Below are 27,960 nucleotides of genomic sequence, written 5' to 3'. Positions count from 1 at the left end.
CTTTGATTTAATAGTCATACATTCATTACTTACTTAGAATGGACGTGGGCACTGGAAAGAACTCCCCATACTTCTTGTTGAAACCTTGTGCTAGGTCCTGAACTAGTTCCATGTGCTGGACTTGATCCTCCCCGACAGGAACGTGTGTGGACCTTTAATAAAAGACAGAGAGCAAAACTCAGCAAGGCTCCTTCTTGGAAGGAAATGATATTGCAAGCAGCTGCATTTCCTGTGCCTATTTCACTGTTGGTGTTCAACAAATGTTCACCAACTACAGAGGGAATGTTGAGACCCAAGTCTTTATCTGTGCATCAAATGCCAACGAGACGTTTGTCTACCCTAGTTCTGTTTCTTCCACAGCAGAGGAATACAGCCATCAACACCAGCCTGACAGGGCCTTGCTGCGAGGGAGGAAGGGGATCTGAAACAGCATATGCTCTCAGCATAATTGTACTTTAAAAACACTCCTCATTCCTTCACCCAGTCAGAACACATTATCCAAGCCTGGGCCAGATGCTTCTTACCTCGGAGCTGTGGCTCGCACTTGAAAGACTCCTCACCCTATTCTTTAAATCAAAGATGGCAGAAAGCACACCAGGCAGGAGTTTTCCCTTGCAGTCACACCAGGAATAATGCAAGACCTTTTGGGGAATATGCACCCTCATTTCCAAGTAAACTGCAATCACAGGACAATTAATGTGCTATAGGGCACTGAGATGAATAAAATCTACAGGGACAATGTAGACAGATCTCAAAAGCAATGTGGAGTGGACAAAGAAAGTTACAGAAAACATGCAGAGCACGATGATGTTTATACACGCCTTCAAAGTACACAGCAAAATATTACATTTTAAAAGATTTATTTATTTGAAAGGCAGAGTTAGAGAGAGAGAGACAGAGAAAGAGAGAGAGGGAGAGACAGAGAGAATCTTCCATTCACTGGCTTACTCTCCAAATGGCCAGAACAGCTAGGGCTGGGCCAGGCTGAAGCCAGGAGCCTGGAATTCATCTCAGTCTTCCCTACCTGGGTGGCAGGGGCCCAAGCATTTGGGCCATCTTCCAATGCTTTCTCCAGGCACATTAGCAGCAAGCTAGATCAGAAGTGCAACAGCCAGGACTCAAACAAGCATTGAGATATAGGATGCCAGTGTCACAGGTGATAGTCCAATCTGCTTTGCCACAACACTGGCCCTAGCCATCTGTATTTTATATGTACATAAACATACACATATCCATTAATATCCAACAAGATCAAGGACAAGAGGCAGGCAATGTGGTGCAGTGAGGTAAGCGGGCTACTTGCAGTGTCTGGACTCCATAATGGAATACCAGTTCAAGTCCTGCCTACTCTGCTTTTGATCTGGCTTTCTAGTAATGTGCCTGGGAAGCAGCAGATGATGGCCAAGTACTTGGGTTCCTACCATTCACATGGGAGACCAGGATGAAGTTGCTGGCTCTTGGCCCAGCCCCAGCTGTTGTAGCCATTTGGGGAGTGAACCAGTGGATGGAAGATTTCCATCTGTCCCTCTGCCTTTCAAATAAATAAATAAATTTTTTAAAAAGATGAAGAATAAGATAGTAAAAGAAAGATACTAACTACAAAAGACCTTGGTGTAGGGTACACTATGACTTTTCTCAAACAGGATCATTTTCCTTTTTTGTTTTTAATTTTTTATTTATTTTTTTGACAGGCAGAGTGGACAGTGAGAGAGAGAGAGAGACAGAGAGAAAGGTCTTCCTTTGCTGTTGGTTCACCCTCCAATGGCCACCGCAGCCGGCGCGCTGCGGCCGGCACACCGCACTGATCCGATGGCAGGAGCCAGGTACTTCTCCTGGTCTTCCATGGGGTGCAGGACCCAAGGACTTGGGCCATCCTCCACTGCACTCCCTGGCCACAGCAGAGAGCTGGCCTGGAAGAGGGGCAACCGGGACAGAATCCGGCGCCCTGACCAGGACTAGAACCTGGTGTGCCAGCGCCGCAAGGTGGAGGATTAGCCTAGTGAGCCGCGGCGCCGGCTCATTTTCCTTTTTGATAGTTAATTCAGACACCAATATCAACGCATACTGCTAGAGATAGTCACACAACTGGGCAGCAACCCTGCTATGGGTAGAAACTGTATTTGAAATGGATAGTTCACATACCTGATCATGTAATCCTGAAATATAAATGGCTCAGTACAGGAATGCTGAGAACTATTTTAATTGAAAGAAAATAGGGACAGAACAATGACTGGAACAGCAAAATGCAGGGACATGGCAGTGGACCAGGGAGTGGTTTCTCTCCTGTCAAGGCAGTAAATGGATGTAGGAAATTCTACAAAAGGACCCTTAGGGCCACATCCATTGCTGTCTTCTACATGGTATGGAGCAGAGAGCACTGGCTCCCTGAGTGGTAACAACACAAGATGCTCTTTGCTGTGCATCCCTCAGAGCCCTGCATGGTGCTCTCACTTTCCATGCACTCGGCTCACCCTTGCAAATTCTTCTTCTTTGGCTGGACTTTGCTACTCTGGTCTGGTAATTACTGCGGGGCTGACACACACAGGTCACCTTGACTCCCCAAACCAAATTAGCCAACAGAGCAGGTTAGAAAGCAATTACAGTAGCCCATAGGAAATCACAATGGACTGCAACTAACACAGAAAAAACAATTACCATAATCAATACACTTTAAGCACATCAAAATGAACATTTCCACATGTCAAAATGGTTCCAGATTCCCAAAGCAACCAAACTAAACAGAAAACACATTTAGTTTTCATAATGACGCTGCATGCGTCTTTGCCTGATGTCGGATCCTTGCCTCTTTTTCTTCCAGTTCTATGGGGCTTTGCTTTTTTAAAAAAGGATTAAAAAAAATCTTAATTTTTTTCACCTGGTCCCACTGCTCCATTTGGCATTTTCATCTGATTTTAGTTTGTTTGTTTCTAGTCTCCTCTCACCTCCCGTAATTTATCTCGGCCTTTACTTCCCATCCGTTGAGTTTACACTTCACATTAATTCAGCCTGTCTTTGATTCTACTCACTTATGGGGCTTACGCTCTTCACATTTCCAAGCTCTCTCCTCATAGGCTTCCTTTCCCTTCAAATAATTTAGTGCTGTGCTTTTAAAATTTATACCCCACATAATGATATCCATATTAATGTCTACTCTTTCTCTCCATTTTCGTTTTTTTTCTTGCCCTGACTGTGCCTTCTTAGACACAACATAAAACAAAAGTCTTTCATAATTTTGATTGTTATAACTTCTGTCACATAATAATGCGTCTGATCTTCTTCTCTGGTGACTAAACCATTTTTCTTTTGCTTGGTTCCTTATTGCCTCTGCGTTTACTGGGGATCCACCCCACCCCTCTAGCAGAATTAGTGTCCAGATGAATAATCTTCGCCTGCACGTATCTGCTCACAGATTGGTTCTCGCTCTCTCCTTTCTTCTACTCCTTTGGCTGTGTTTGTGAGGGTTTAGTGTTGCTACTTTAAACAGCCTTGCTGGCACAGGAATTTGGTGGTGGTTCTCCTGTCAAAAAGGATAAATTCCCCATCGCGGGTGGCTTGCTGGGGATTCTAGAATGACTTTCCAATTCAGCGGTTATTTACCCAAGACCCACGATGTGAAAGGGCCAGTGCCAGGTGCTATGAGAGACAGAATAACCGCTGGCCTGCGCGAGGTGTACGGCCCCAGGAGGAGAGGTAAATGGAATAAAGGTATACATTCTGTCGGCTGGGCGTGTCTCAGTTATCGCCCGTCGTCTCAGTGAATGCACCACCACCAGTCCAGGGGTGTAAGAATCGTGGGGGCACAGAAGTGAGTCACCCAGTGTGAGGATCCGACTGCTGCTTCTGAGGACATGAGAGACACCCTCGCAGGGAGCCTGCCTTGCTCTCACTCACAGCCAGTCCTTTGTGAAGCCACACCTGCTTCACCTCCTAAGTATCTCCTTCATTTGCCCACTTCTCTTCATCTTTACTGTCAGCATCAAGGTCCAAACTAGCATCATGGGACAGTCTCAAATAGACTGCCCCAGCTACTCCTCCAGCTCAGTCTTTATGTTTGAATCAGTGCTCATTTGAAAGGATAAGTCACATCAAATGCACTCTGTCCTTCTCACTGCGTTTTCGACAGTTCTGGATTTTTTGATGGCATCTCAGCACAATTCTCTCCCTTCTGGGCTGTCTCTTGATTTTTAGGGACCAGAAGCCTAGACACTACACTTCTCAGGCTTCCCTTTCCCAGTGGCTGGAAGGAAGAAAGCAAAAGAAGAGAAATAACTGCTCAGACGGTGGTAGGTAAATATTAGCAGAATGTACAAATGAGGTTTGACCAGCTCCTAACAGTCTCATAAAAAATCCAGCACTGACTGGCCCCATGGAGAGTGGCAGTCTCCAAAGTAGCCTTGGAACTCTCAACTCCTAAGACAGCTCCCAAGACGCTTCTTCCAAGGGCCCTCAGTGCAGTGCTCTGCTCCTCACTTCCTTTCTGAAGCTTCTCACCAATCACCTGACTTTCTGCTCATTTTGTTCTTTTCCTTTGGCTTGGTGTCTGCATACTCAGTTTTCTGAGGTTTCTGTCTCTTCATTTTATATGTCCTTCCAGTTTCTGTTTTCTCTGTCTTCTTCTCATCTGCCCACAATTCTCTGATCAAATTCTTGAGAAAGAGAATCTGATTAGCCCTGGTGGTCACTCTTATCTCTATCGGAATACTCTCAGCAGCACTGCTTGGAAAGCTCATTGCTTTGTCTGGAGAATGGAAACAACACTGCCCACCTATCACAAGCAGATGATGCCTGTGCAGTACCTTCCACGATGCCTGGGCAGTAACACTCGATTCATGTTAACTCCTTCCTTCCCTTTCCCTCAGAGCCACACAGCGTGTCTTTTTCTGGACCAATGAAATTATAGGTACTTAAGAAGTATTTGCTATTAATAAAAACTGTATGTGTGTGCGTGTGCATGTGTGTGTCACTATAGATGCTAATATATCCACAATGGTGAGGAAGAGGGAAAATAATTTAGTGTCTGTTCTTTCTTTTTTTTTTTTTTTTTTTTTTTTTGACAGGCAGAGTGGACAGTGAGAGAGAGAGACAGAGAGAAAGGTCTTCCTTTGCCGTTGGTTCACTCTCCAATGGCCGCCGCGGCCAGCGCGCTGCGGCCGGCACACCACGCTGATCCGATGGCAGGAGCCAGGTACTTCTCCTGGTCTCCTATGGGGTGCAGGGCCCAAGGACTTGGGCCATCCTCCACTGCACTCCCGGGCCACAGCAGAGAGCTGGCCTGGAAGAGGGGCAACCGGGACAGAATCCGGCGCCCCGACCGGGACTAGAACCCGGTGTGCCGGCGCCGCTAGGTGAAGGATTAGCCTAGTGAGCCGCGGTGCCGGCCTTGTCTGTTCTTTCTTAAACATATCTGCTATTTATCATCCTCTCAAGTTAAGATAGTCTCAGTCCTCTATTCCTGGGTTCCTTATCAAGCTCTGCCAAAACAAGTACTTAAATCTTTATAGACTTATCTGGAAGGCTCCTCTTCCCATTCTTGACCCTTGTGTTTATTCTCTGGCCCACCTATAATTGACTTGAGTCAACCTTTTTTGGGGAGGCCAGAGGCTTGCTGGTAGTTTTTGAAAAAGCACAAATGTTTTACCCATCCCTCAGTATACCCACCTAAATAACCATATGAAATATATATTCAGAGACATTTTGGCTATAAACTTTTTCAAAATCTAGAAATATCTAAAACCAAATAAACCAATACCAAGAAATACTCCCAAGTTCTTGATCTCTATTACAGGGAAAACCATAGTATAGGCTAAAACATCAGACTGGGCTTGAGTCCTGCCTGCTACTTATTATCAAGCAATTTTTAAGGAATTTTTAAATTTGAAAGGAAGGCTATTAAGACAAGAAGAAATATACCTTGGCAGGGTGAGTGCTCTGTAAACCAAGCCGACTTTATTTTAGCTGTCTGAATGTTTTGTAGGCCCTGGCTAGCTCTACGGAGTGAAGAGCTCGCCATCCTCTGTGGTGTACTTTTGAGGCCCTTAAGAGGCAGCAGTGGCTGAACGAATGGCTCACCGGTGCAGGAAAGGGGAGGGCACCCTGTAAAAAGTTGAATTTCAACTCTATAGTCTAATATAGTAGCCACAAGTGGCCACTTAAGTTTAATGTAATTAGAATTTAACATAAAATTCAGTTTCTGTCTCACTAGTGACATTCCAAATGTTCAAAAGCTACTGTGGCTGGTGGCTACAATATCAGAAAATGTGGCTACAGAACATTTCCATAATCATGGCAAGTTCTATTAGATAGTCTTGTGTCATTGAGTCTGGATAACATAAAAAATCCATATTTTAACTCCTGAAATTTAACTCTTTTTTTCTTTCAGATTTTATTTATCTATTTGAGAGGCAGAGTTACAGAGAGAGAGGAAGACAGAGAGAAAGGCCCTCCATCCACTGGTTCATTCCCCAAATGGCTGCAACAGTGGGAGCTGGGCCAACCCTATGCCAGGAGTCAGGAGCTTCTTCTGGGTTCCCCACAGAGGTGCAGGGGTTCAAGCACTTGGGCCATCCTCCACTGCTTTCCCAGGCCACAGCAGAGAGCTGGATCAGGAGAAGAGTAGCCGGGACATGAACCAGCGCCCATATGGAATGCCAGCACCACAGGTGGATGCTTAGCCCACAGTACAGGCCCTCGAAGAAATTTAATTCTTACTGGGGAAATATATATGTATATATAGAGAGACTGTATCTAAACTTCCTGGATTTGGCTCCTGGCACCAAGCATTGCTAGCTTTCACGATTCTGGGTACACTAAATGACTATTCTGAGTCTCACCTTCCCTGTCTGTAAGATGAGATGATCACAGTGCCAGTTTAATAAGGTCTGGTGAGGACTGACGTGTATACAGCACTTACAACACTTTCCAGTACATATCCAGTGTTACTTAGGTGTTAACACTGTAGTACTAGTTTCTCATGGACACATACTTCTATCATTTAGTCCCTACTACTGGGGGATACAAATGGATTCATGTGTCTTAGTCTTTCTGTGTCCCTTCCCCAATAACCAAGTTTCTGCCTGATTGATAGGTTATGACACCCTCCTGTCATCACAGGTATTCACGAGACCAGGGTGGGCTCGCTCCTTACTTATACAGCAGAACGTCGGCTGCCTGGAGTACTGGGTATGTTAGCAGGCCCATGGTTCCATCGTGCTTCTGCTTGCCCGCCTTCGCCTGTAGGGGTGAAAAGAGAGGAGGGGGAAGAATCTGACTTGAACTGAATGATATTGCTCAATTAAGAAAATTTCAAAGCAGGCCAAGTGTGATCTGAAGCCACCTGTGGTAACACCACACCTTGGTTCCTTTCAGGAACTCCGGCTCTCATCTGCCTGCTTGCTGTCATGCTCCAGGGTTAGGCAGAAACGAGAAGAGTCCAGTTCACCTGTGCCTCTTTAAAGGATCTGGCATTGCCACTATTTCGTCTTCATTTTCTTAAAGCAAGGGCATAGGGGTTTTCTAGGTTCCAAATCAGATGAACTACAGATTTCACAGACATGGTCAGAAACTGTCATGCAATTAAATTTCTACATAGCAATGTGAGTTAACATCAAAAGCCCTGTTGTTCAGCAGTGGAAACCTCCTAGAACATCATGAGCCATGGTACTGACCAAACTGTAATGTTTCCTTAAAATCACGTTCAAGAAAACCAAAAAACAAAAACCATAACATTTAAAAAATGTACCTAACACATGTTAATACAACCAATCCTGATTATTTGTCTTGACCTTCCAGTTATTAAAATGTGAAAGCATTAAGGATAAAGCAATTTCATCAAGAGTACAGGTTGTATAGAACAACATCATTTCCTTTTAAAAATGTATTTATTTTATTTGAAAGGTAGAAGCATAGAGACAGAGAGAGGCAGAGATATAGATAGATAGATAGATAGATAGATAGATAGATAGATAGATTTCCCATCTACTGGTTCAGTCCCCAAAAGCCCTCAATAGCTGTGGCTGGGTCAGGTTGAGGCTGGGAGCTGGGAAATCTCGCATGTGGGTGGCAGGAACTTAACTACTCGAGCCACCATTGCCTCCTCCCAGACTACACATTAGCAAGAAGCTGAAATGGGGGGCAGAGCTGGAACCCAAGCTCAAGCACTCTCATGGACGTGGGTGTCCCAAGTAGCATCTTCACCAGTGTATCACATGCCTCCCCACCCCCTAAATAATTTTTTATTGGAGAAGTTGATGGAAACACCAGAGGTGATATTAGAAATATTGATGAACTGGTGAGCAATATGAGTTGACTATAAACTACTAGTGTGGTCACTAACATGAACCCTAATAATATGAACTTCTTACTGCAGTTGAACATTGCTAGCTTATAATTTGGCTTTCTGAGTAGAGTTACTTATTAGAAGGGAATATTATATGCAGTTCCAAAGCCTAGGTATCCCATCTCTTGAAAAATAATAAGCAGATATTTTAGTGTATGGACAAATCTTATTCAGTCAATGTGAATCCACTTCTCTCAAGTCCAATTATTTCAGCATGGACCAACTGAACTGCATATTTGTGTGATTCTGAGGACCAAGTTCATTGGTCCATAAATCAGTCTTCCTCCACCAGTGTGCACTCACACCCTTTAAGGATGTATCTGAAAAGGCAAAAGCTTCTGGCTTTAACCATCTTAATTTCAATGTTCCATAATTTAGTCACAAACTTAAATTTTCTGGTTATATCTCAAGTAGTTTCTGACTTACAGCAACTAATTCTATAGGCCATTCAAAGGAAATTTGGAAGCTTGAACATATAACTGCTTCAATACATCCCCTGATTGCAGTGTCCATGATAAAGGCTAATTCTCGGTTCACACTGGGTAAAGACAGTGAAAACTTAATTTGGATATAAGCAAATGGAAACAGAACCAAGTTTTAAAATTTGCTACTGCATTAGATTTACAGACTTTTTATATTAGCATGCTGGACCTTGAAATTATGAGGGAAGAGGGGAGATATGGAGGACATTAATATTTATTGAGTGCCTATTTTGTGCCTCAGATGCCTTACATATCTGTTATTCATTATCCTCCCAGCAACCCTGGCCCCGTCCTTCCAATTCACTGTTCTACCCCTCACTGTCCCAATAAAAATCTTGCTAGGTGGTCTTATCAGATTCTTCTATAGCTCTGGAATTCTGTCCTCGGAGCACTTTGCACACTTTCTCATGACTTTTTAGAATGTCTCTCCCCAAGCAGACCACAGCCTCAAGAAGGGGCTGTTGATCACTGTCTCTTCAGCACCCAGTATGACACAAGCTCACAGACGCAGCACTAGTATGTGTTGCTTCAAGAATGACTGGAGGAAGCAATCACATGCCCTAAGATAGGACTGGGATTTGAAGTCCCTGCTTTTCCCACAAAGAAGAAATTGTGGAGCAGTGGAAAGGCTTCTCCAGAATAATCATTGTGTTTGCTAATACTGTGCTATCAGGAAGACCTTCCATGCTGTTTTAAAGTGGGAACAGTTCCCTTGATATTAGTATTCAGTTCCTATAAACACGAATTTACAGCATTAAATTAAATGGCAGAGGTAATCTGATAAAATGTGAAAGTCTTGCCTAAAACAAAAAAATATGGTAGAGAATATTACAAATTTTTGTTTCTAATTTCAGGCAGGTAATGAATCCTTAGCATTACCAATGATGTTTTATTTATCTAATGTTGGTTTGTCTGAGCTCCCATAACAAACCATTACAGCCTGGGTGGTTTATAAACAGCAAAATCTCTTTCTCACATTTCTGGAAGCTAGGAAGTCTACAGTTAGGACAAAGTTCAGGGTCTAGTTAGGTCACTCTTCTTGCTTCATCAACTGCACCTTCTAGCTGTGTCTGGGAGTTCTCTTGGGTCTCTTACACAAAGGCTCTAGTCCCATCCATGTGGGTGCAATCCTTGTGATTTAATCAGGAAAGCCCCTGCCTCCTCATCCCAGAACAGCAATTTTGCTGGGTCACCCGGATTCAGAACACAGCATTTGGGCACTGCCAGTTTAAAGCTCTATTTCTTTCTGCTCCACGTGAAGGCTTCTGAAGACCAAATTCCGTGGAAATCAATGGCCCTGAAAATATGCTTGAAAGAAGCCCGAAACTGAATTAGTGTTGACATAGTTTGGGGCCATCTACCCTTGGGTTATCCAATTGCAAAAATAAATGGAAGTAAAGTACTATGAATTATCCAATTTATCTTTCTCAGCTCAATTTCTTAGAGAAAGTACAGTTTTAATTTTTCTGTGGGTTTGAACTGCTGCCTGGACTGAACTTGTTTAAATGTTAAATAAAATGTTGTCTCTTCTCCCCACAATGAAAATGTTCTTTCCTTACTGCCAGCTAATTCCAACTGGGATGGGAGGCAGCTGCAAGGCCCAGTAAGTCAGAAATTGTGACTATTTGTTAATTATAATGCGGCAGGTTCAAAATCATTATTATTAAGTCTATCCAAAGGTAAGTCTGATTCAACAGGACTTTTTTTAAAGATTTATTTATTTATCTGAAAGTCAGAATTACACAGAGAAAGGAGAGGCAGAGAGAGAGAGAGGTCTTCCATCAGCTGGTTCACTCCCCAACTGGCTGCAATGGCCAGAACTGTGCCGATCTGAAGCCAGGAGGCAGGAGCTTCCTCTAGGTCTCCCATGTGGGTACAGGGCCCCAAGGACTTGGACCATTTTCTACTGCTTTCCCAGGCCATAGCAGAGAGCTAGATCGAAAGTGGAACAGCTGGGACTCAAACTGGTGCCCATACAGAATGCCGGCATTGCAGGCAATGGCTTTACCCGCTAACCCCTAAACCACAGCGTCAGCCCCACAACAGCATTTTTTTTACATGGAAAGGAATTTTGGAAAGCCCTTTTACTTTCTGTGTAATACCCAGAGGCAGAAAAGTTAAAGATGCTATTCCAGGGACAAATGTTGTGGCGCAGTGGGTTAACGCCTTAGCCTGAAGCGCCGGGTCTCCTATGTGCATGGGTTTGAGACTCGGCTGCTCCACTTCCAATCCAGCTCTCTGCTATGGCCTGGGAAAGCAGTAGAAGACGGCCCAAGTCCTTGGACCCCTGCACCCAAGTTGGAGACCTGGAGGAAGCTCTTGGCTCCTGGCTTCGGATTGGTGCAGTTACAGCCATTGCAGCCAACTGGGGAGTGAACCAGTGGATGGAAGACCTCTTTCTCTCTCTCTCTCTCTTGTCTCTCTTCTCTCTGTGTAACTCTGACTTTCAAATAAGTAAATAAATCTTAAAAACAAACAAACAAACAAAAAACCAAGATGCTATTCCAACCATGAGGGGTAGCAGGGCCGGGGTTGGAGAGGAGAGTGGAAGGATAAAAAACAGGATTCCCACGCCTAACAGAAAATAAACAAAAAGGGAAAAACAGCATTCTTTCTGTTTATTAATCAGCTCACTGGCACTTACCTTCCACTGGTGCAAGTGTTGTAATCGAGGTAATCTGACCATGCAGGTAAGGATCCAACTTAGTTGTGTGTGTTCAGACACCTAAAGACATCAAGTAGAACATTAACAAAAGGAACCAACATGTTCTTGCATGTAAGACAAAGCTATTACAGAAAACGGGTATTTTCTTAAATGGCTGAAAATACCTCAAGTCAAGATTATTAAAAGAATGACAGGGAAAGGTGGCTTAGTTCTGATTCAGAGTCTTAGATTAAGAAATCATAAAAGCCCGCTGATGGAACAACTAACCGAGTGTTGAAATCCTCCCCTCTGCACCCTCTAGCAGTGAGGTGGCCAGCCTCTGCTTCAGCATCTCCAGTGAGAGGGTCCCCTTGTGTCCTGAGACAGCTGTTCTTAAAAAGCCACACTTACTAAAAAGACACATACACACACACAAACACACACTCACACACACTGGTTTCAAGACCTCTCTAAATAACTTACAGCTATAATACTTCACTTGTCAATGGTAGTAGAGAAAAAAGCTTGGGGCCGGCGCTGTGGCTCACTTGGTTAATCCTCTGCCTGCGGCGCCAGCATCCCATACAGGCGCTGGGTTCTAGTCCTGGTTGCTCCTCTTCCAGTCCAGCTCTCTGCTGTGGCCCAGGAGTGCAGTGGAGGATGGCCCAAGTGCTTGGGCCCCTGCACCTGTGTGGGAGAACAGGAGGGGGCACCTGGCACCTGGCTTCAGATCAGTGTAGTTCCGGCCGAAGTGGCCATTTGGGGGGATGCAATGGAGGGAAGACCTTTCTCTCTGTCTCTCTCTCTCTGTCTATAACTCTACCTGTCAAATAAATTTTTTAAAAAGTGGAGCTTAAAATTAAATACTGAATTCTTTAGATCTAGAATGATTTGAAATTTAGGGTTCATTTTGCCATCCCATCATCCAAAAGGGCATTTTAAAAAAAGATTAATTTATTTGAAAGGCAATGTGACAGAGAGAGAAGGAAAGACAGAGATCTTCCATCCTTTGGTTCACACCCTACATGGCTGCAATAGCCAGGGATGGGCCAGGCCGAAACCAGGAGCCAGCCCAGAACTCCACTCGGGTCTCCCACGTGGATGGCAGGGATCCAAGTACTTGGGCCATCATGCACTGCCTCCCCAAGTGCATTAGCAGGAAGTTGGATCAGCAGCACAGAGTAGTTGGACTTGAACCAGCACTTCAATATGGGCTGTGGGCATCCCAAGCAGAGGCTTAACCCAGTGTGCCACAATGCTTGTTCCAAAGGTCACTCCTCTTCTACTTTCATTTCTTTTTTTAAGAAGAGGTCATGCCAATGAAAAAATATAAACTTTCTTCCATTTGTTTTTGTTTTAACCAAATTTAATCAAGTAACCACATCTGGCAAAAGCCGTGATGACTCTTGGGCTCAGGCCACATTCTAAGTGATGACCTAGAATTGAAGCCCTATGCATCTTATTTGTGGACTGTGGGGATTCTGAGCCCTTCATCCACTGTGGCTTTTTTGTGTCCATATGATTTCCTTGAAAAGCCGAGACTTGCCAATTCTGAAAAGTGGCTCCAATGTGTTCTTCCTGAGTCTTGCAAAAGGAACGTAAAGAAACAAAGCCAAATCAGCCCAGGTCTATTTTACTATCAAGGAATCTCCATCTAGTATCAGACAGTTTCTCAATTTTACTCTCAAATTATAGAAATGAAAGCATTGTTTTTCACATGCTTGACAAGAAATCATTTTCACAGTTTTGCAAATTTCTGGGCTTCATTTGTCATCTTTCTCCAAGAGGTATTTGGGCTTCATTGAGGAGAGTGACCCTGACAGCACTGTCCATGCAAATTGCTAACTCCCTCAACAAATAAACAGCTATCAGACCAAACTGGGAAGCCAGGATGTAAACAAGAGGATTAGGGTTGCTTCTTATCATCAAGCAAAACACATTCCCATTAGGACCAATAAAATAAGAGCTGTTTTTTGGCATGAAGAAGTAGGAGAGATTTTTTTTTTTTTGTCCTTACTAAATTGGGGGCTAGGCAATGAAAGCAGAAAAAAACATAGGTATGTGGAATGATTAGATGACTTCTTGCCTTCAGCTCTGGCTCCAGTGCTTAGCTTTGGTGATATGTAAAAGCCATCATCATGCCTCCATGAAGTCAAGTATTTTCCTTGGAGTAGCTTTTTATTTGGACATACAGAATGGGATTTACTTAATAGTCTTACAGAGATCTTCCTGGTGTTTCCAAAACAGGGAGTATCAAATTAACTCAAACTATCCTCATACAAGACAGCAGGAAAAAGAACAAAAGCAATGAATTTTTCACAATTCATCTTTAATAGTAAGAAGAGTGGTATACTTTAGAGTCTGGTTCTCTTTATTGGTATTCACAATGATTGCTTGGAAAGGTTCTAATTTCTATTTGGGGAAAGAATAAAAAATGGCATTGAATATAATATTCAATGAAAAACAAAGGCATGGAACAATAATGTTTGGCAACTGACCTGCCGGTGATCTAGGCAAAAGCAGTTTCCAGGGAGCAGAATGGGATAGAAGCCAAGTTACAATGAGCTAAAGACTGAGGTCAGGAGGAGAGAAAGTATGAAAGACCTGAAGAAGCACTGCAGAGTGGTTAAGAGCTCTGTCTTTAGAGTGAGGCTGCCTGGGTCTGCAGGCTAATGCTGCCACCTGACAGTTGGGTGACTCCAAGGAAGCAACTTCACCTCAGTGCTTCAATTTTGTGACCTATAAAACCAGGGTAACAATAGCATTCACCTGACAGTGCTTAGAACGGTACCTAACACGTGGGAAGCACTCAATAAATGATGGTTATTACCATCACAGGTAAATTTAGGAAGACTTTTGTTTTAACCTTTTATTTTGAGATAATGGTCAATTTACATTTACATAGTAGTAATTTACAATTTACAATTTACATAGTAGTAAGAAATAAAACAGAGAGATCCTGTATACTCTTCACCTGGTTTCCCCAAAGGCAACATCTTGCATAACTATAGTTTAATAACCGGGAAACTGATTTTGATATAATTCACTTACCCTATTTAGACTTCACTGGTTTTCCAAGTACTCATTGTGTGGGTGCACTTCATTTTATGCAATTTCATCACATAGTAAGCTACTCAAGTTTATTTAACTTTTAGAATATTTTATTTATTTTTAAAGATTTATTAATTTTTTAATTGGTTGTCTTCCTCTTTTTTTTTTTTTTAATTTATTTGACAGATAGAATTAGATAGTGAGAGAGAGACAGAGAGAAAGGTCTTCCCTCTATTGGTTCACCCCCCAAGTGGCCACTTCGGCTGGAACTATGCTGATCCGAAGCCAGGAGCCAGGTGCTTCCTCCTGGTCTCCCATGCAGGTACAGGGGCCCAAGCATTTGGGCCATCCTCCACTGCCCTCTTGGGCCACAGCAGAAAGCTGAACTGGAAGAGGAGCAACCAGGACAGAACCGGTGCCCATATGGGATGCCAGCGACGCAGGCAGAGGATTAACCAAGTCAGCCACGGCGCCAGCCCCTTTCTCTTGTTTAAAAATTTTATTTAAGTTATACGAGTTTCATGTATTTCCTATACACAGATTTAGGAACATAGTAACATTTTCCCCACTACCCTCCTTCCTACCCAGGCTCCAACCCTACCTCTTCCCTGTCACATTCCCTCTTAATTTTTACAAAGACCTACTTTGTTTACTTAATACTTAATTTTGTTTACTTACTTTTGTTTGCTTACTTAACTTTGTTTACTTAATACTTACCCTACACTAAGTAAAAGACTTCAGCAAATAGTATGACAAAAAAGAAAAGAAAAAAAATACAAAAACACTGTTCCTCAATGGACAAGACAAGGGCTGTAAACAATCATTGACTCTCACAATGTCTATTTCACTCCAATATATTACATTTCAGATACTCTATTAGTTACCTTGGATCAGGAAAACATATGATATCTATCTTTTTGGGACTGGTTTATTTCACCAAGTATGATGGTTTCCAGTTTTCATTTTGTTGCAAAAGACAGGATTTCTTTCCTTCCTTTCTCCCTCCCTCCCTTCCTTCCTTTTCTGTTTTTTTTTTTTTTTTACAGCTGAGTAGTACTCCATAGTGTATCTATATCTATATCTTAGCTATCGTGAATTGAGCTGCAGTGAACATGGGGTACAGATAACTCTTTTATATGCTGCTTTCTTTTGGTTTGGGTAAATTCTCAGGAGTGGGATGGCTGGATCATATGGTAAGTCTATATTCAGATTTCTGAGGTATCTCCATACTGTCTTCCACAGTGGCTACACCAGTTTACATTCCCACCACCAGTGGACCAGGGTACCTTTTTCCTCACATCCTCACCAGTATTTATTGTTTATTGATTTCTGTATGTGATCCATTCTAACTGGAGTGAGGTGAAACCTCATTGTGGCTTTGATTTGCATTTCCCTGATGGCTAGTGATCCTGAGCATTTTCTCAAGTGTCTGTTGGCCATTTGAATTTCCTCTCTTGAAAAATGTTCAAGTCCTTTGCCCATTTCTTAACCAGATTATTTGTGTTGTTGCTGTTGAATTTCTTGAGCTCCTCATAAATTCTGGATATTAAATTTATTTATTTATTTGAGAGGCAGAGTTACAGACAGAGAGATGGAGATACCGAGAAAGAAGTCTTCTATCTGCTGGTTCTCTCCCCAACTGGCTGCAACAAGTGGAGCTGGGCCAGTCGGAAGCCAGGACCCAGGAGCTTCTTCCAGGTCTCCTATGTGGGTGCAGGGGTCCACACACTTGGATCATCTTCTATTGCTTTCCCAGGTGATGGCAGAGAGCTTGAGCAGAAGAGCAGCCAGGACATGAACCAGCACTCGAATGGGATACTGGTGCTGCAGGTTTAACCTACTATGACACAGAGCCAGCCCCTAAAGATTTATTTATTTTATCTGAAAGTCAGAGTTACAGAGAGGGATAGGCTGAGGCAGAGAGAGAGAAAGATCTTACATCCATCTGCTGGTTCATTCCCCAAATGACCCCAACAGCCAGGGTTGGGCCAGGCTGAAACAAGGAGCCAGAAACTTCATCGGGGTCTCTCACATGAATGCAGGGTCCCAAGGAACTTGGCAATCTGTTGCTGCTTTCCTAGGCACATAAGCAGGGAGCTAGATCAGAAGTGGAGCGAGCAGCCCGGACTTGAATCAGCACCCATATGGGATGCCAGTGCTGCAGGCGGCAGTTTTACCCGGCTTTACCACTGCACTTGCCCCAAGACACTTGATTTCAAACAAGGACAGAGATAGGAAAACTGGTAGGCTTATAACAGTAAAAGTTTCACTTTTTTGAAAAGCTGTAACAGACCTATTGGCTGTCTATTAAGCAGGAGGAGAGCCACTGAAAGTAAAGACAAAATGACAGTTCAGAGAACAATATTCTTGAAGCAGGAAATGGAATGGTATCTGATACAGGTCAAACAATAGATGACTAAAACATCTTCCACTCCAACAGGAGAGAAGGGAAGTAAACCTAGTTAGGGTTATATCTTGTGAGGAATTCATGCTGTGATATTGTTCATTTATTCTGTGATATTCCGTTGCCTGAGTATACCACTCCTGTTTGTCTGTTGTCTCTGGAGTTATAAGTTAAGGCAATTAGAGACAAACAGGGTAAGAAACACACTCAACACAACTGCTGGGTATGACAGGAAGGAGTAAAAGATCTTCTGAAATGGGGTTATGTAAGGCTTGATGTGCTGTAGATATTTCTGAAAACAAAAGAGAACAAGTGATACACAAACTATACTCTTGGGGAAACCGACAATTCTTCACTGTAGACTAAAATGTTCTACCTAAATAATAATATATATTTTTATAATTTGAAAAAAAAAACAGTAAATTGGTTGACTGCATTTTAAATTTCTTTTAGTCAATAAGAATTTTTAGCAGGATCCAAAAAGCACTGAACACAAAGAAAAAAATTTTGATGAATTAAATGAAACTAATATTAAGAACTTCTCTTAAAGAGTAAAAAATTAGATCATCAAGTGAGAGAAGATGTTGTGATGCCTATATGGAATATACTGGTATACAGAACATAGGGGTATAAAAGAGTACCACAAATTGATAACAAAAACAGACAAACCTATGAAAATTAGCCAAAAATATGACTAGGTCTACATAAGATATCGAAATAATGTCAGAAAATACTCATTAATCAACAGAGAAATTCAAATTACTTCCATTAAATGCAAATTAAAGCAGAATATGATACTACAATGCATTTTTCAAAATAATTCAAGTTAAAGACCAAACAGTATCAAGTATGGCAAGGATATTATGTAATTTGAACTCTTATACACTGCTGTGGGATTGGGGGTATGCAAAGTATTCGATTTCTACATATATACCCATCAGAAATATGCACATCTGTTCCTCAAAATATATGTGAAAAAAACATGCTGTAAACAAAGCTTAAATTCTAATCATTCCAAATATCCCCTAACTGAACAATGCTCAGATAAACTGTGGTATACTCAGGCAATGGAATATCACAGAATGAATGAACAATATCACAGCGTGAATGAACCGTTACACACAACATCAATGAATTTCACAAACATAATACTGAATGAAAGAGGCCAGACATACACTGGGTGAGAAAAGTACTTACTGAATAATTCTATCTATATAACATTTAAAGACATGTTCTCTTGTGGAAAGACACAGTGATGAGAAAAAGAAATTAAGGGCATTCTGACTGCTAGTTTATGAAAATGGACAAAGCTGTATACACTTATGATTTTTACTATTCCATACAACATAAAGTTTATATCAAAAGCTTATGAATATAACTTGAGTTATGAAATATTGAGTCATGTGATTAATATTAGCTAAAGTTTATCAATATAAAAGTTGAGTTATGAAGTATTGAGTCATGTGATTAACATATAGCTAAAGAGAGAATTAGAACATTAGAAAATAGAATGAAAAAAAATCATTCCACACGAGAATTTCTGGTCCCCAACTTAAATCCAATTTCATACCCTTGCAACATGGTTGGTAAGAATGGGTTCCAAGGCCGGCACCGCGGCTCACTAGGCTAATCCTCCGCCTTGTGGCACCGGCACCCCGGGTTCTAGTCCCGGTCGGGGCGCCGGATTCTATCCCAGTTGCCCCTCTTCCAGGCTAGCTCTCTGCTGTGGCCAGGGAGTGCAGTGGAGGATGGCCAAGGTTGCAGCGCGCTGGCTGCGGCGGCCATTGGAGGGTGAACCAACGGCAAAGGAAGACCTTTCTCTCTGTCTCTCTCTCACTGTCCACTCTGCCTGTCAAAAAAAAAAAAAAAAAAAAGAATGGGTTCCCACTGTGTTTGATAAAACTTTTCCCCCCACCCCTAATTCTCACTGAAGCCCATTTCAACCACATTTGCAATTCTATTCCACCAAGATTGCTTGTCATTGTCATCACTGCTAATGGCTAAGGTGAAGCTTTCCCCTTACTTGACACTTTAATACATATTCCTCACTAGCTTTCCAGGATGCTACATTATTATGTGCCTCTCTCGCCACTGCCACCCCACCTCTATTTCAGCAGGTTTTCCTCTCAATGTCCTTCTGCTGGTTCCTTCCCTTCTCCCTGACTTAATACTGCTGACACCCAAGTTTTAGTCCTTTATCGTTGCTTCTATTCTTTTTTACACTTACTCCCTTGGCAATTTCATCTCATTTCTTTGTCTTAAATAGAATAGATTTAATCTGGGTCATGCAGGCCTGTGCAGAGCCCAAAGGTGCTAACTGTGGCTTCTAGCAGAGTTACTGTGAGCACCACCAGCTAGCCAAATGAAGCTCATGACATTGTAGAAAACGAGGGAGGTTGTCTTAAGGGCATCTACCATGTTGCCACTAATAGGAATGATTTCTGAAGAACTCGATCCTCATTTTCAGATCCTGCATGGGTTTGGCTGACCAGAAACTTGTATGATATTCACCTTACAGTACATCATCCAGGGGATTAGTCAGGCAGATAAGTGGAATTCCTGTGCTGTACTTGAACCTTCCAAATTATTTTGGAAGCCCACAATCTGTGACCACCACAGATATGCCCTGATGACAAAGAGAAGTTTGATTCAGACAGACATCTTCCCCCTCCACCCCCCCCCCCACCACCACCAGGTTTCCTTTTGTTCCTTGTGTCTACTTAGAACTCGAGTATGGTCAGCAATCAGGCTTTAGCCAAAGTACTGTCTCTGTTCTGTGGAGTTCCGCATATATTTTCGGCAATGGTATTTTAACAATTATTTAAAATGAAGGCTACACACAAAGTCCAATGCATGGATTTTCCTTCCCCTGTCCCCCAAGATTTATTTATTTATTTGAAAGGCAGCGTTACAGAGAAAGAGAGGGCAAGCGAGAAATCATCTTCCATCTGCTGGTTTACTCCCCAAATGGCCACAATATCCAGGCCAAAGCCAGGATCCAAGAACTCTGTCTGGGTCGCTCACAACAGGTAGAAGAGGCCCAAGTACCTGCACCATCTTCTGCTGTTTTCCCACACACATTAGCAGGGAGCTCAATCAGGAGTGGAGTAGCTGGTATTTGAACCAGTGCTCTAATATGGGATGCTAGGGTTGCAAGCAGTAGCTTAACCCATTGTACTGCAACGCTGCCCCAAATAAACTTACCTTTTAATTCCTTTTTTTCATGAAACTTTCTGAAGCACCCTTGTATATATTTAAAGGACTTAAAAATGTTCACAAAAATTGGCCAGCGGCACCACGCCTCACTAGGCTAATCCTCTGCCTGCAGCGCCGGCACCCCGGGTTCTAGTCCCGGTTGGGGCACCAGATTCTGTCCTGGTTGCTCCTCTTCCAGGCCAGCTCTCTGCTGTGGCCAGGGAGTGCAGTAGAGGATGGCCCAAGTGCTTGGGCCCTGCATTCCATGGGAGACCAGGAGAAGCACCTGGCTCCTGCCTTCAGATCAGCGCAGCGTGGCTGTCTCTCTCTCTCTCACTGTCTAACTCTGCCTGTCAAAAAAATAAAAATTCACAAAAATTAAAAGATAAAAAATACAAACTTTAATTTTCAATATATCTCTATCAAATTCAACACAACTTTTATAAGTGATGATGCCAGACACTTAGCCCATCCTTAAAGAACTGAGGGTCTTGGGAATTTAGCCATGTCAATGCAGTCTTTTTCATATTATTAACTTAAGAAAAATGGATATACTTTAAAGATTTCCTTTTTGAGATTGGGAAACACATTCAGAATGAACCAAATAAGTATTCTAAGGTGGCTGCTTCATGCTTTCCCACTGAAACTCTAGATAAAATGGCCTTGTTTGATGAAAAGAATGAGCAGGAGCATTGTGGTGGTGAACTCTCAGTGAAACTCTCTCGGGGACAGTTGGGAGTTCTGCTGAAGCTCTGGCTGACTTTCTCAGAATACTCTCTTAATAAGCACTTGGTATGTCCTTTGGTCTTCCAGAAAGTCAGCAAGACAAATACCTCTAGCATCCTCAAAAAACTGGTGCCATGACCTCTGCCCTTGAGTGGTCTTTCCTGGCTTTGACTGGACTACTTCCACCTTTTGGTAGCTACTGTTTTGATTGTGCTTTGTCTTCAGGATTACACTCATAGAGTCAAGTTTCATCTCCTGTGAGAATTCTTTGAAGAAATGTTTCAGGAGCTCCTTACATCTCTTGGATATTAATCCTTTATCAGATTTATAGTTGCAAATATTTTCTCCCATTCTGCCGGTTGCCTCTTTACTTTGCTCAAAGTGTTTCAGTGTGTGTATCAATATTCCTGCAAATATATTTTGCAAAACTCTGTTTTATACATTTGTGAAACCAGTGGTTAAGAATGTTTTACTACTACAGTTTCAATGATTTGTGATTACTTTAAAATTTACTGTATATGGGTGAAATGCTGATTTTTTCATTCAATTATTGTTTATAGCCATTGTCTATACTCCCACTAAACTAAGATCTTTTGTTTTTTACTTGTTTAATTTCTTATTTGGTGAGGTATTAAGCCATTTTACTGTAATGTAAATTTAAAATATGTTATTTGAAAAACTGAAAAAAAGAAAGGGAGAAGAGTGGCAAGGAGAGAGGAAGGGAATATCATTATGTTCTTAAAATTGTTTTTACAAATCACATTGAATATGTTAGAAGGTAATTAAAAATTTAAATTAAAAAAAATTTTAAAGAAAAATAAGAAAAGAAGGAGGGTGGGTAAGATGGGAAGTATGACTATGCTCTTAAAATGTTTATATGAAATACTTGAAGTTTGTTACTTTTTATAAATATTTTTAATTAAAAAATCAAAATAAAAAATGAGATATCCATTTGTAAATGGCAGACTTCTTTGGAATACTGTCCCCATAACTATAAACTTTCACTATCTTCCACCCAAGATACACCATAAGTGTGATGTTCATTCTTGCTTCCATGTTAGCAGAAGTGATGCTAATCTCATAGGGGCTGTTTTCATATAAATGTCTTATCCTTCTTAGTGCCTCAAAGTAGGTCCTATTCAGACATAATACGTTAGTATAAATTTATTTTGGTTAAAAAAAAAAGGAAAGTTACATAAACTCTTATATAATACTCCATAAACTTTCTGAAGACTCCATGTGTGTGCATACACACATCTGATGAACTCTATTTAACTGTCTACTCAGCATCTCCATATGGAGGATATTTAATGGACATCCCAGACTCTAGTCACTGAAAACTGAACTCCTGGTCCTCCACCCCAAACCTGCTTTGTCTACAGTTGTCCTGTATCTGTTCATGGCAACTCCATCTTTGAAGTCACCTAGGCAAAAATCTTGGAGACATTCTTATCTTTGAATCCATCTGCAAATACTGCTGCCTCTACCTCCAAAAATACTGAGATTTCTCCACTTTTCACCACTACTACTGCTCCCACTCTGGTCTGGGGGGTGTCAACTCTCTCCTGGCGAGTGTAATAACTTCCTAAGCGGTCTCCCTGCTTCCACCCTTGCTCCCCTACAGTCAAATGGACTCTAAAAACCCAGATCACATTGTATTTCTATACAAAATCATTCACTTCCCATTTCCCTACAGTAAAAGTAAAAGTCCTCATAAGCATTACCTGATCAGGCAAAACTGCCTCCTTCTGTCACTCAACTCCTACTCCCCTCCCCCTTGGCTCTTCTTTTCCACCCATGCTAATATTCTCGAGGTCCCTGAACACACCAGATACACTCCCACCTTGGATCTCTGCATTGGCTCTTTTCTCTGGCCTTAATGATCTTCCCCAGATATTCATCTGGATAACTCCCACACTTTAATGTCTTAGTTCAAATACTATCTTTTTTAAAGTTTTTTTTTTTTAAAGATGTATTTATTTGAAAGTCAGAGTTACACAGAGAGAGGAGAGGCAGAAGGAGAGAGGTCTTCCATCTGCTGATTCACTCCCCAATTGGCTGCAACAGCCCGAGCTGCACTGCTCTGAAGCCAGGAGCCTGGAGCTTCTTCCAGGTCTCCCACGTGGGTACAGGGGCCTCCCAAACATTTGGCCTATCCTCTACTGCTTCCCCAGGCCATAGCAGAGAACTGGATCGGAAATGGAGCAACCAGGACTTGAACCCAGTGCCCATATGAGATGCCGGGACTGCAGGCAGCGGCTTTTACCTGCTACGCCACAGCGCTGGCCCCTGGAATATTACAATTTAAACCGCATAAACAAATTATATTCTTTTCATGGAATTAAACATGAAAACAAACATAAAATGAGCTGGACAGATACACACTAAATCCAAGACACTAGATGCCGGGGGATAGAGAAAAGGGACGTAGGGAGGAGGAGCAAAAGCAAGAAACAGAGAAAGGATGAAAGGGACCTTCAATTTCATCCATTTTTTTTTAATTTTAATATACGAACTCAAAGTAAACAAGGTAAATTGATAACAGTATTTATCCCGATGTTGGGCACATGAATGTTTGTTATATCATTCTCTGCATTTTCTGTATTTTTTAAAAAATTCCAAAGTGCTTAATTAATAAAAAAGTACAAGATTGCACAATTCTAAAAGGTATAGCTGCTAGTTGTCAAATTCATTTAAGTAATTTTAGCTGACTCAGTAAGTCCTGAACAAATCCAAAGATATTCTTGGTGTCTCTTAATGTTTTTGGTTTTTTTTTTTTTTTTTTTTTTTTTTGACAGGCAGAGTGGACAGTGAGAGAGAGAGACAGAGAAGGTCTTCCTTTGCCGTTGGTTCACCCTCCAATGGCCGCTGCGGCTGGCGTGCTGTGGCCGGCGCACTGCGCTGATCCGATGGCAGGAGCCAGGTGCTTCCTCCTGGTCTCCCACGGGGTGCAGGGCCCAGGTACTTGGGCCATCCTCCACTGCACTCCTGGGCCACAGCAGAGAGCTGGCCTGGAAGAGGGGCAACCGGGACAGAATCCGGCACCCCGACCGGGACTAGAACCTGGTGTGCCGGCGCCTCAAGGCGGAGGATTAGCCTAGTGAGCCTCGGCGCCGGCTCCCTTAATGTTTTACTATTTCACATATAAATGTTATTTTCCCAGGAGTCAGGTTCTGTAAGTTTTAGTCAGGATACTTGGAAAACTTTGGAAACTCACAAATTTCCATTTATTGCTTCCTCTCAGAAACTAGCAATTTCATGCTGAGTTATTTTTACTAGACTCTTATCATCCCCGTGACAAATCCCCTTAACAAGAACCTTGTTTGGGGATCTGATTTTAATTAAAGAACTCTGTATCAATGATCAACTCTCACGTCTTCAACTGGCCCACCTCCTGTCAGTACATGTGTTTGCCAATGACTCTGTGTCTGTATACATTTGGAGTTTCCCCTGCCTCTTCTAAGTTCAATACTTCCAAGGCCAAATTAGTAGTGTCTATCAGTGACTTCTAAGTCTCCTCCATGTAATTCTACTGCTTATTATACATTGTGTGTGTTTGCACGCATTTTTCTCTTTATCCACAGCATCATATTCATCAGCTTTTGCCAAACTATACTTGGTAACAAATAAATTTAGTGGCTCACAGATATTGTTTCCTGGAACCGGCACTCTGATACAGCGGGTGAAGCCATGGCCTGCAGTGCTAGTATCCCATATGGGCACCAGTTAGAGTCCCACCTGCTCCACTTCCAATTCAGCTCCCTGTTGATGCACCTGGGAAGGCAGCAGAGGATGGCCCAAGTCCCTAGGCCCCTGCACCCATGTGAGAGACCAGGAAGAAGCTCCTGGCCCCTGGCTTCAGCCTGGCACAGCCCTGGCTGTTGCAGCCACTTGGGGAGTGAACCAGCAGATCAAAGACCTCTCTCTCTGTAACTGTGCCTTTCAAATAAATAAATAAATGAATAAACCTTAAAAAATTGTTTCCTTTTCATTCACATTACATAGCGGCACCTATAGATTGCCTATAACTCTGATGTATACATCTTCTCATTCCAGGACACAAACTACAGCAGGAGCCCTTACGTGGAACATTCCATTCTGTGTCTAAAGGAAAAGGAGCAAAAGAGCTAGAACAATCAGAATAGCTTTTAAAGATTCTGCCTGGAGATACACAGTGTCCTATTTTGGCCTATCTGGATTTATTACCGGCTCTGCTTCAGATTCCAGCTTCCTGCCACTGCAACCCTAGCAGACAGCAGACCGTGGCTTAACTAGCTGGATGCCTACAACCTATGTGGGAGACCTGGACTGAGTTTCTGGCTCCCAGCTTTGGCCTGGCTCAGTCCTGGTCATTCTGGGCATTTGGGGAGTGAACCAACAGATGGGAGCTCTGTCTGTCTTCGTCTCTGTCTGTATCTCTCTCACGCATGCTCTTGCTCATTCTCTACCTTTTGTACTTAAAAAAAAAAAAAAGGGAGGGTGATTGAGCAGATAAAGAAAACAGGTTCCAACTATATGCTACCACAAAGACCCTCTTAGGCTTTGAGGATGCACATAGGTGGAAAACGAAAGAATGAAAGAAAATAGTCCATGCAAATGGAAACCCAAAGAGAACAGGAGTGGCTACTCTTACATCTGATAAAAAGACTTCAAGTGAAAATTGCATCACGCTTACTCACTTTTTTTTTTTTTTTTTTTTTTTTTGACAGGCAGAGTGGACAGTGAGAGAGAGAGAGAGAGAGAAAGGTCTTCCTTTGCCGTTGGTTCACCCTCCAATGGCCGCCGCGGCCCGCACGCTGCAGCCGGTGCACCGCGCTGATCTGATGGCAGAAGCCAGGTGCTTCTCCTGGTCTCCCATGGGGTGCAGGGCCCAAGCACCTGGGCCATCCTCCACTGCACTCCCTGGCCAGAGCAGAGAGCTGGCCTGGAAGAGGGGCAACCGGGACAGAATCCGGCGCCCCGACCGGGACTAGAACCCAGTGTGCTGGCGCCGCAAGGCGGAGGATTAGCCTAGTGAGCCGTGGCGCTGGCCTCACTTACTCACTTTTGATTGGCTAAAGCAAATCACATGGACATGCCCAATGAAAGGGATGCTTCCAATGGGATGTGCTGTCAGTCACATGGCAATGGGTGAGGCTACATAATCTCCCCACACAGTGGTAACAAATCTACTGTGCTCAGGCCAAATCTGCCTGGGACTGCTTATCTTCAGCCCTAGGGCTAAGAATAGTTTTTTGTCTGTTTTCTTGTTTCATTTATTTATTTGAAAGGCAGAGTTTCAGAGAGAGAAAGACACACATACACACCCCACAACTTTGTGGATGCCAGTAAAGCTGTACATAGAAGGGAATTTATGATCTTCAATGTTTAATTATTAAAGAAGAATAGCTGAAATTAATGAGGTCCACTCAAAAAGTTAAGAATGAAGTAATTTCAAAGAATATAGAAGGGAGGAGAAAACGAAAGTAATGAGACAGAAAACAAAGATACAGTAGACAGCCTCATGAAACCAGAAGTTTGTTCTCTAAAAAGATTAACAGAGTAGTAGCCTCCAGCAAAATTCACTATGGGGAAATAAGGGAGGAAAACCATTTCAAAGCAAACAACCCAAAGAAGGTGTTGGTAATGGTAAAATTTCAGCTTTCCAGCAAAAATTAGAATTTTAGAAAACATATATATTTCTCACTGTGTTATACAGATTCTCAATACTTAAGGACTTTCCTGATGAGAACTATGGTGATATTAAACCAATGAGCTTTTAATAATATGAGGGCTCTCAGAAAAATTCATGAAAAATGCATATTATGAAAAATTTATTCAGAAATTTCAGTATTTTTGCACCACACTAAACTCATCTTCTAACTGCATTTTCCATAAACTTTAAAAAATAATAAATGGTTTAAGAAACAGAGACAGACAGAGATCTCCCATCCTCAGTCCACTTCCTAAATGTCCACCAGAGCCAGGCTGAATCCAGGAGCCTGAACTCAGTTTGGTCTCCCATGTGAGAGTCAGGGGCTCAAGTACTTGAGGCAACACCTGCTCTCTCCCTGGGTGAGCGTCAGCTGGCACTGGGAACAGAGCTGGGACTCGGAGCGGGTACCCTGATATGGGCTGAGGCATCCCAAGGGTGTCCTAACTGCTGTGCCAAATGCCCACCCCTCACAACCATGAGTTTTTTGAAATCACCTCATATTGTAAATAAAATTGTTATTTATAAGATCTATATGTGAATGGTAAAACTTAAAACATTTAGGGCATTTAGGATATAATAAACGATAGCTTTATTACATCAGGTCAGAAGAGAACTGTTCAAAAACACACCTCAAAAGCATACAACCATAAAGGAAAAGATTGAATTGATTACATTAAAATAAAACCTTCTGTACAAGACAAGACAGCATTTAAAAACTTAAAAGACACACCACAGACTGAAAAAGACAATGTATGACCGAGTATTAGTATTCAGAATACGTAAAGAACATCTAAAGAATTATTAAAGAATAATTCACAAAAAGAAAACAAAAAGTTAAAGCATAAGGAAAAATGCCTTCTTTGACCAGCATTCAGAAAAACAACAAGAGGGTACATTCCATTATTCAAATGGCAAAAATAAAATGCCTGCTGTTAAATCAATGTTTAACAGTAGTCACTACTGCCCAGGACTGAGCCCAACAGAAACTTGCCTGCTGGTGGGGTCTCCAGCTTGGAGAGCAATGAGACAAAATCCATTATGCATCATTTGCACTCAGGATTCCTTAGGTAGCTACATCTAAAGAGAGTCTTCCACATAGATACAGAAGACACATAGAAGTAAGCCCACTGCAGTATTGTTCACAGTGACAAAAAGTTGAGAGGGGAAATCTAAATAGCTTTATCCAGGAAAAGGGATGAAAAAATTATGACAGAGCCAGACAATGGAATACAAAAGTCAAAATGCCTAAATCCTAACCACATAATGTGGCATACAAAACAAAAACGCAGGAAGAGAGCTAGAGCCATTTATATAAAGTTTTAAAACATGCAATACAGATTTTTTATAGTCACATCATATGCAATAAAAATATAAACACATCTGTAGGAATAATAAGTGTCAAATCGATATAGGGGTTACTTCTGGGGA

The 27,960-nt window shown here is 42.2% G+C and overlaps 1 protein-coding gene across 3 annotated transcripts in view; it reads right to left on the bottom strand.

Moving 5' to 3' along the window:
- The window catches only part of WARS2 (tryptophanyl tRNA synthetase 2, mitochondrial), a 114,164-nt gene that overhangs the window by 26,021 nt on the left and 60,183 nt on the right, over positions 1–27,960 (bottom strand). For 2 of the 3 annotated variants that reach the window (XM_051858753.2, XM_002715691.5), the window contains exons 3-5: positions 11,462–11,542; positions 7,145–7,230; positions 34–152 (exon numbers count right to left, since the gene is read on the bottom strand). In XM_051858753.2, the coding sequence (XP_051714713.1) occupies positions 34–152; positions 7,145–7,230; positions 11,462–11,542 (286 nt within the window). The remainder of the gene's footprint in view (positions 1–33; positions 153–7,144; positions 7,231–11,461; positions 11,543–27,960) is intronic. The other variant, XM_051858754.2, reaches the window with a different exon arrangement.

This window comes from Oryctolagus cuniculus, chromosome 7, assembly GCF_964237555.1.
Source record: "Oryctolagus cuniculus chromosome 7, mOryCun1.1, whole genome shotgun sequence".
Classification (NCBI taxonomy): Eukaryota; Metazoa; Chordata; class Mammalia; order Lagomorpha; family Leporidae; genus Oryctolagus; species Oryctolagus cuniculus.
The sequence above is the reverse complement of the archived record's forward strand: the minus strand, read 5'-3'. Positions and strand labels throughout refer to the sequence as shown.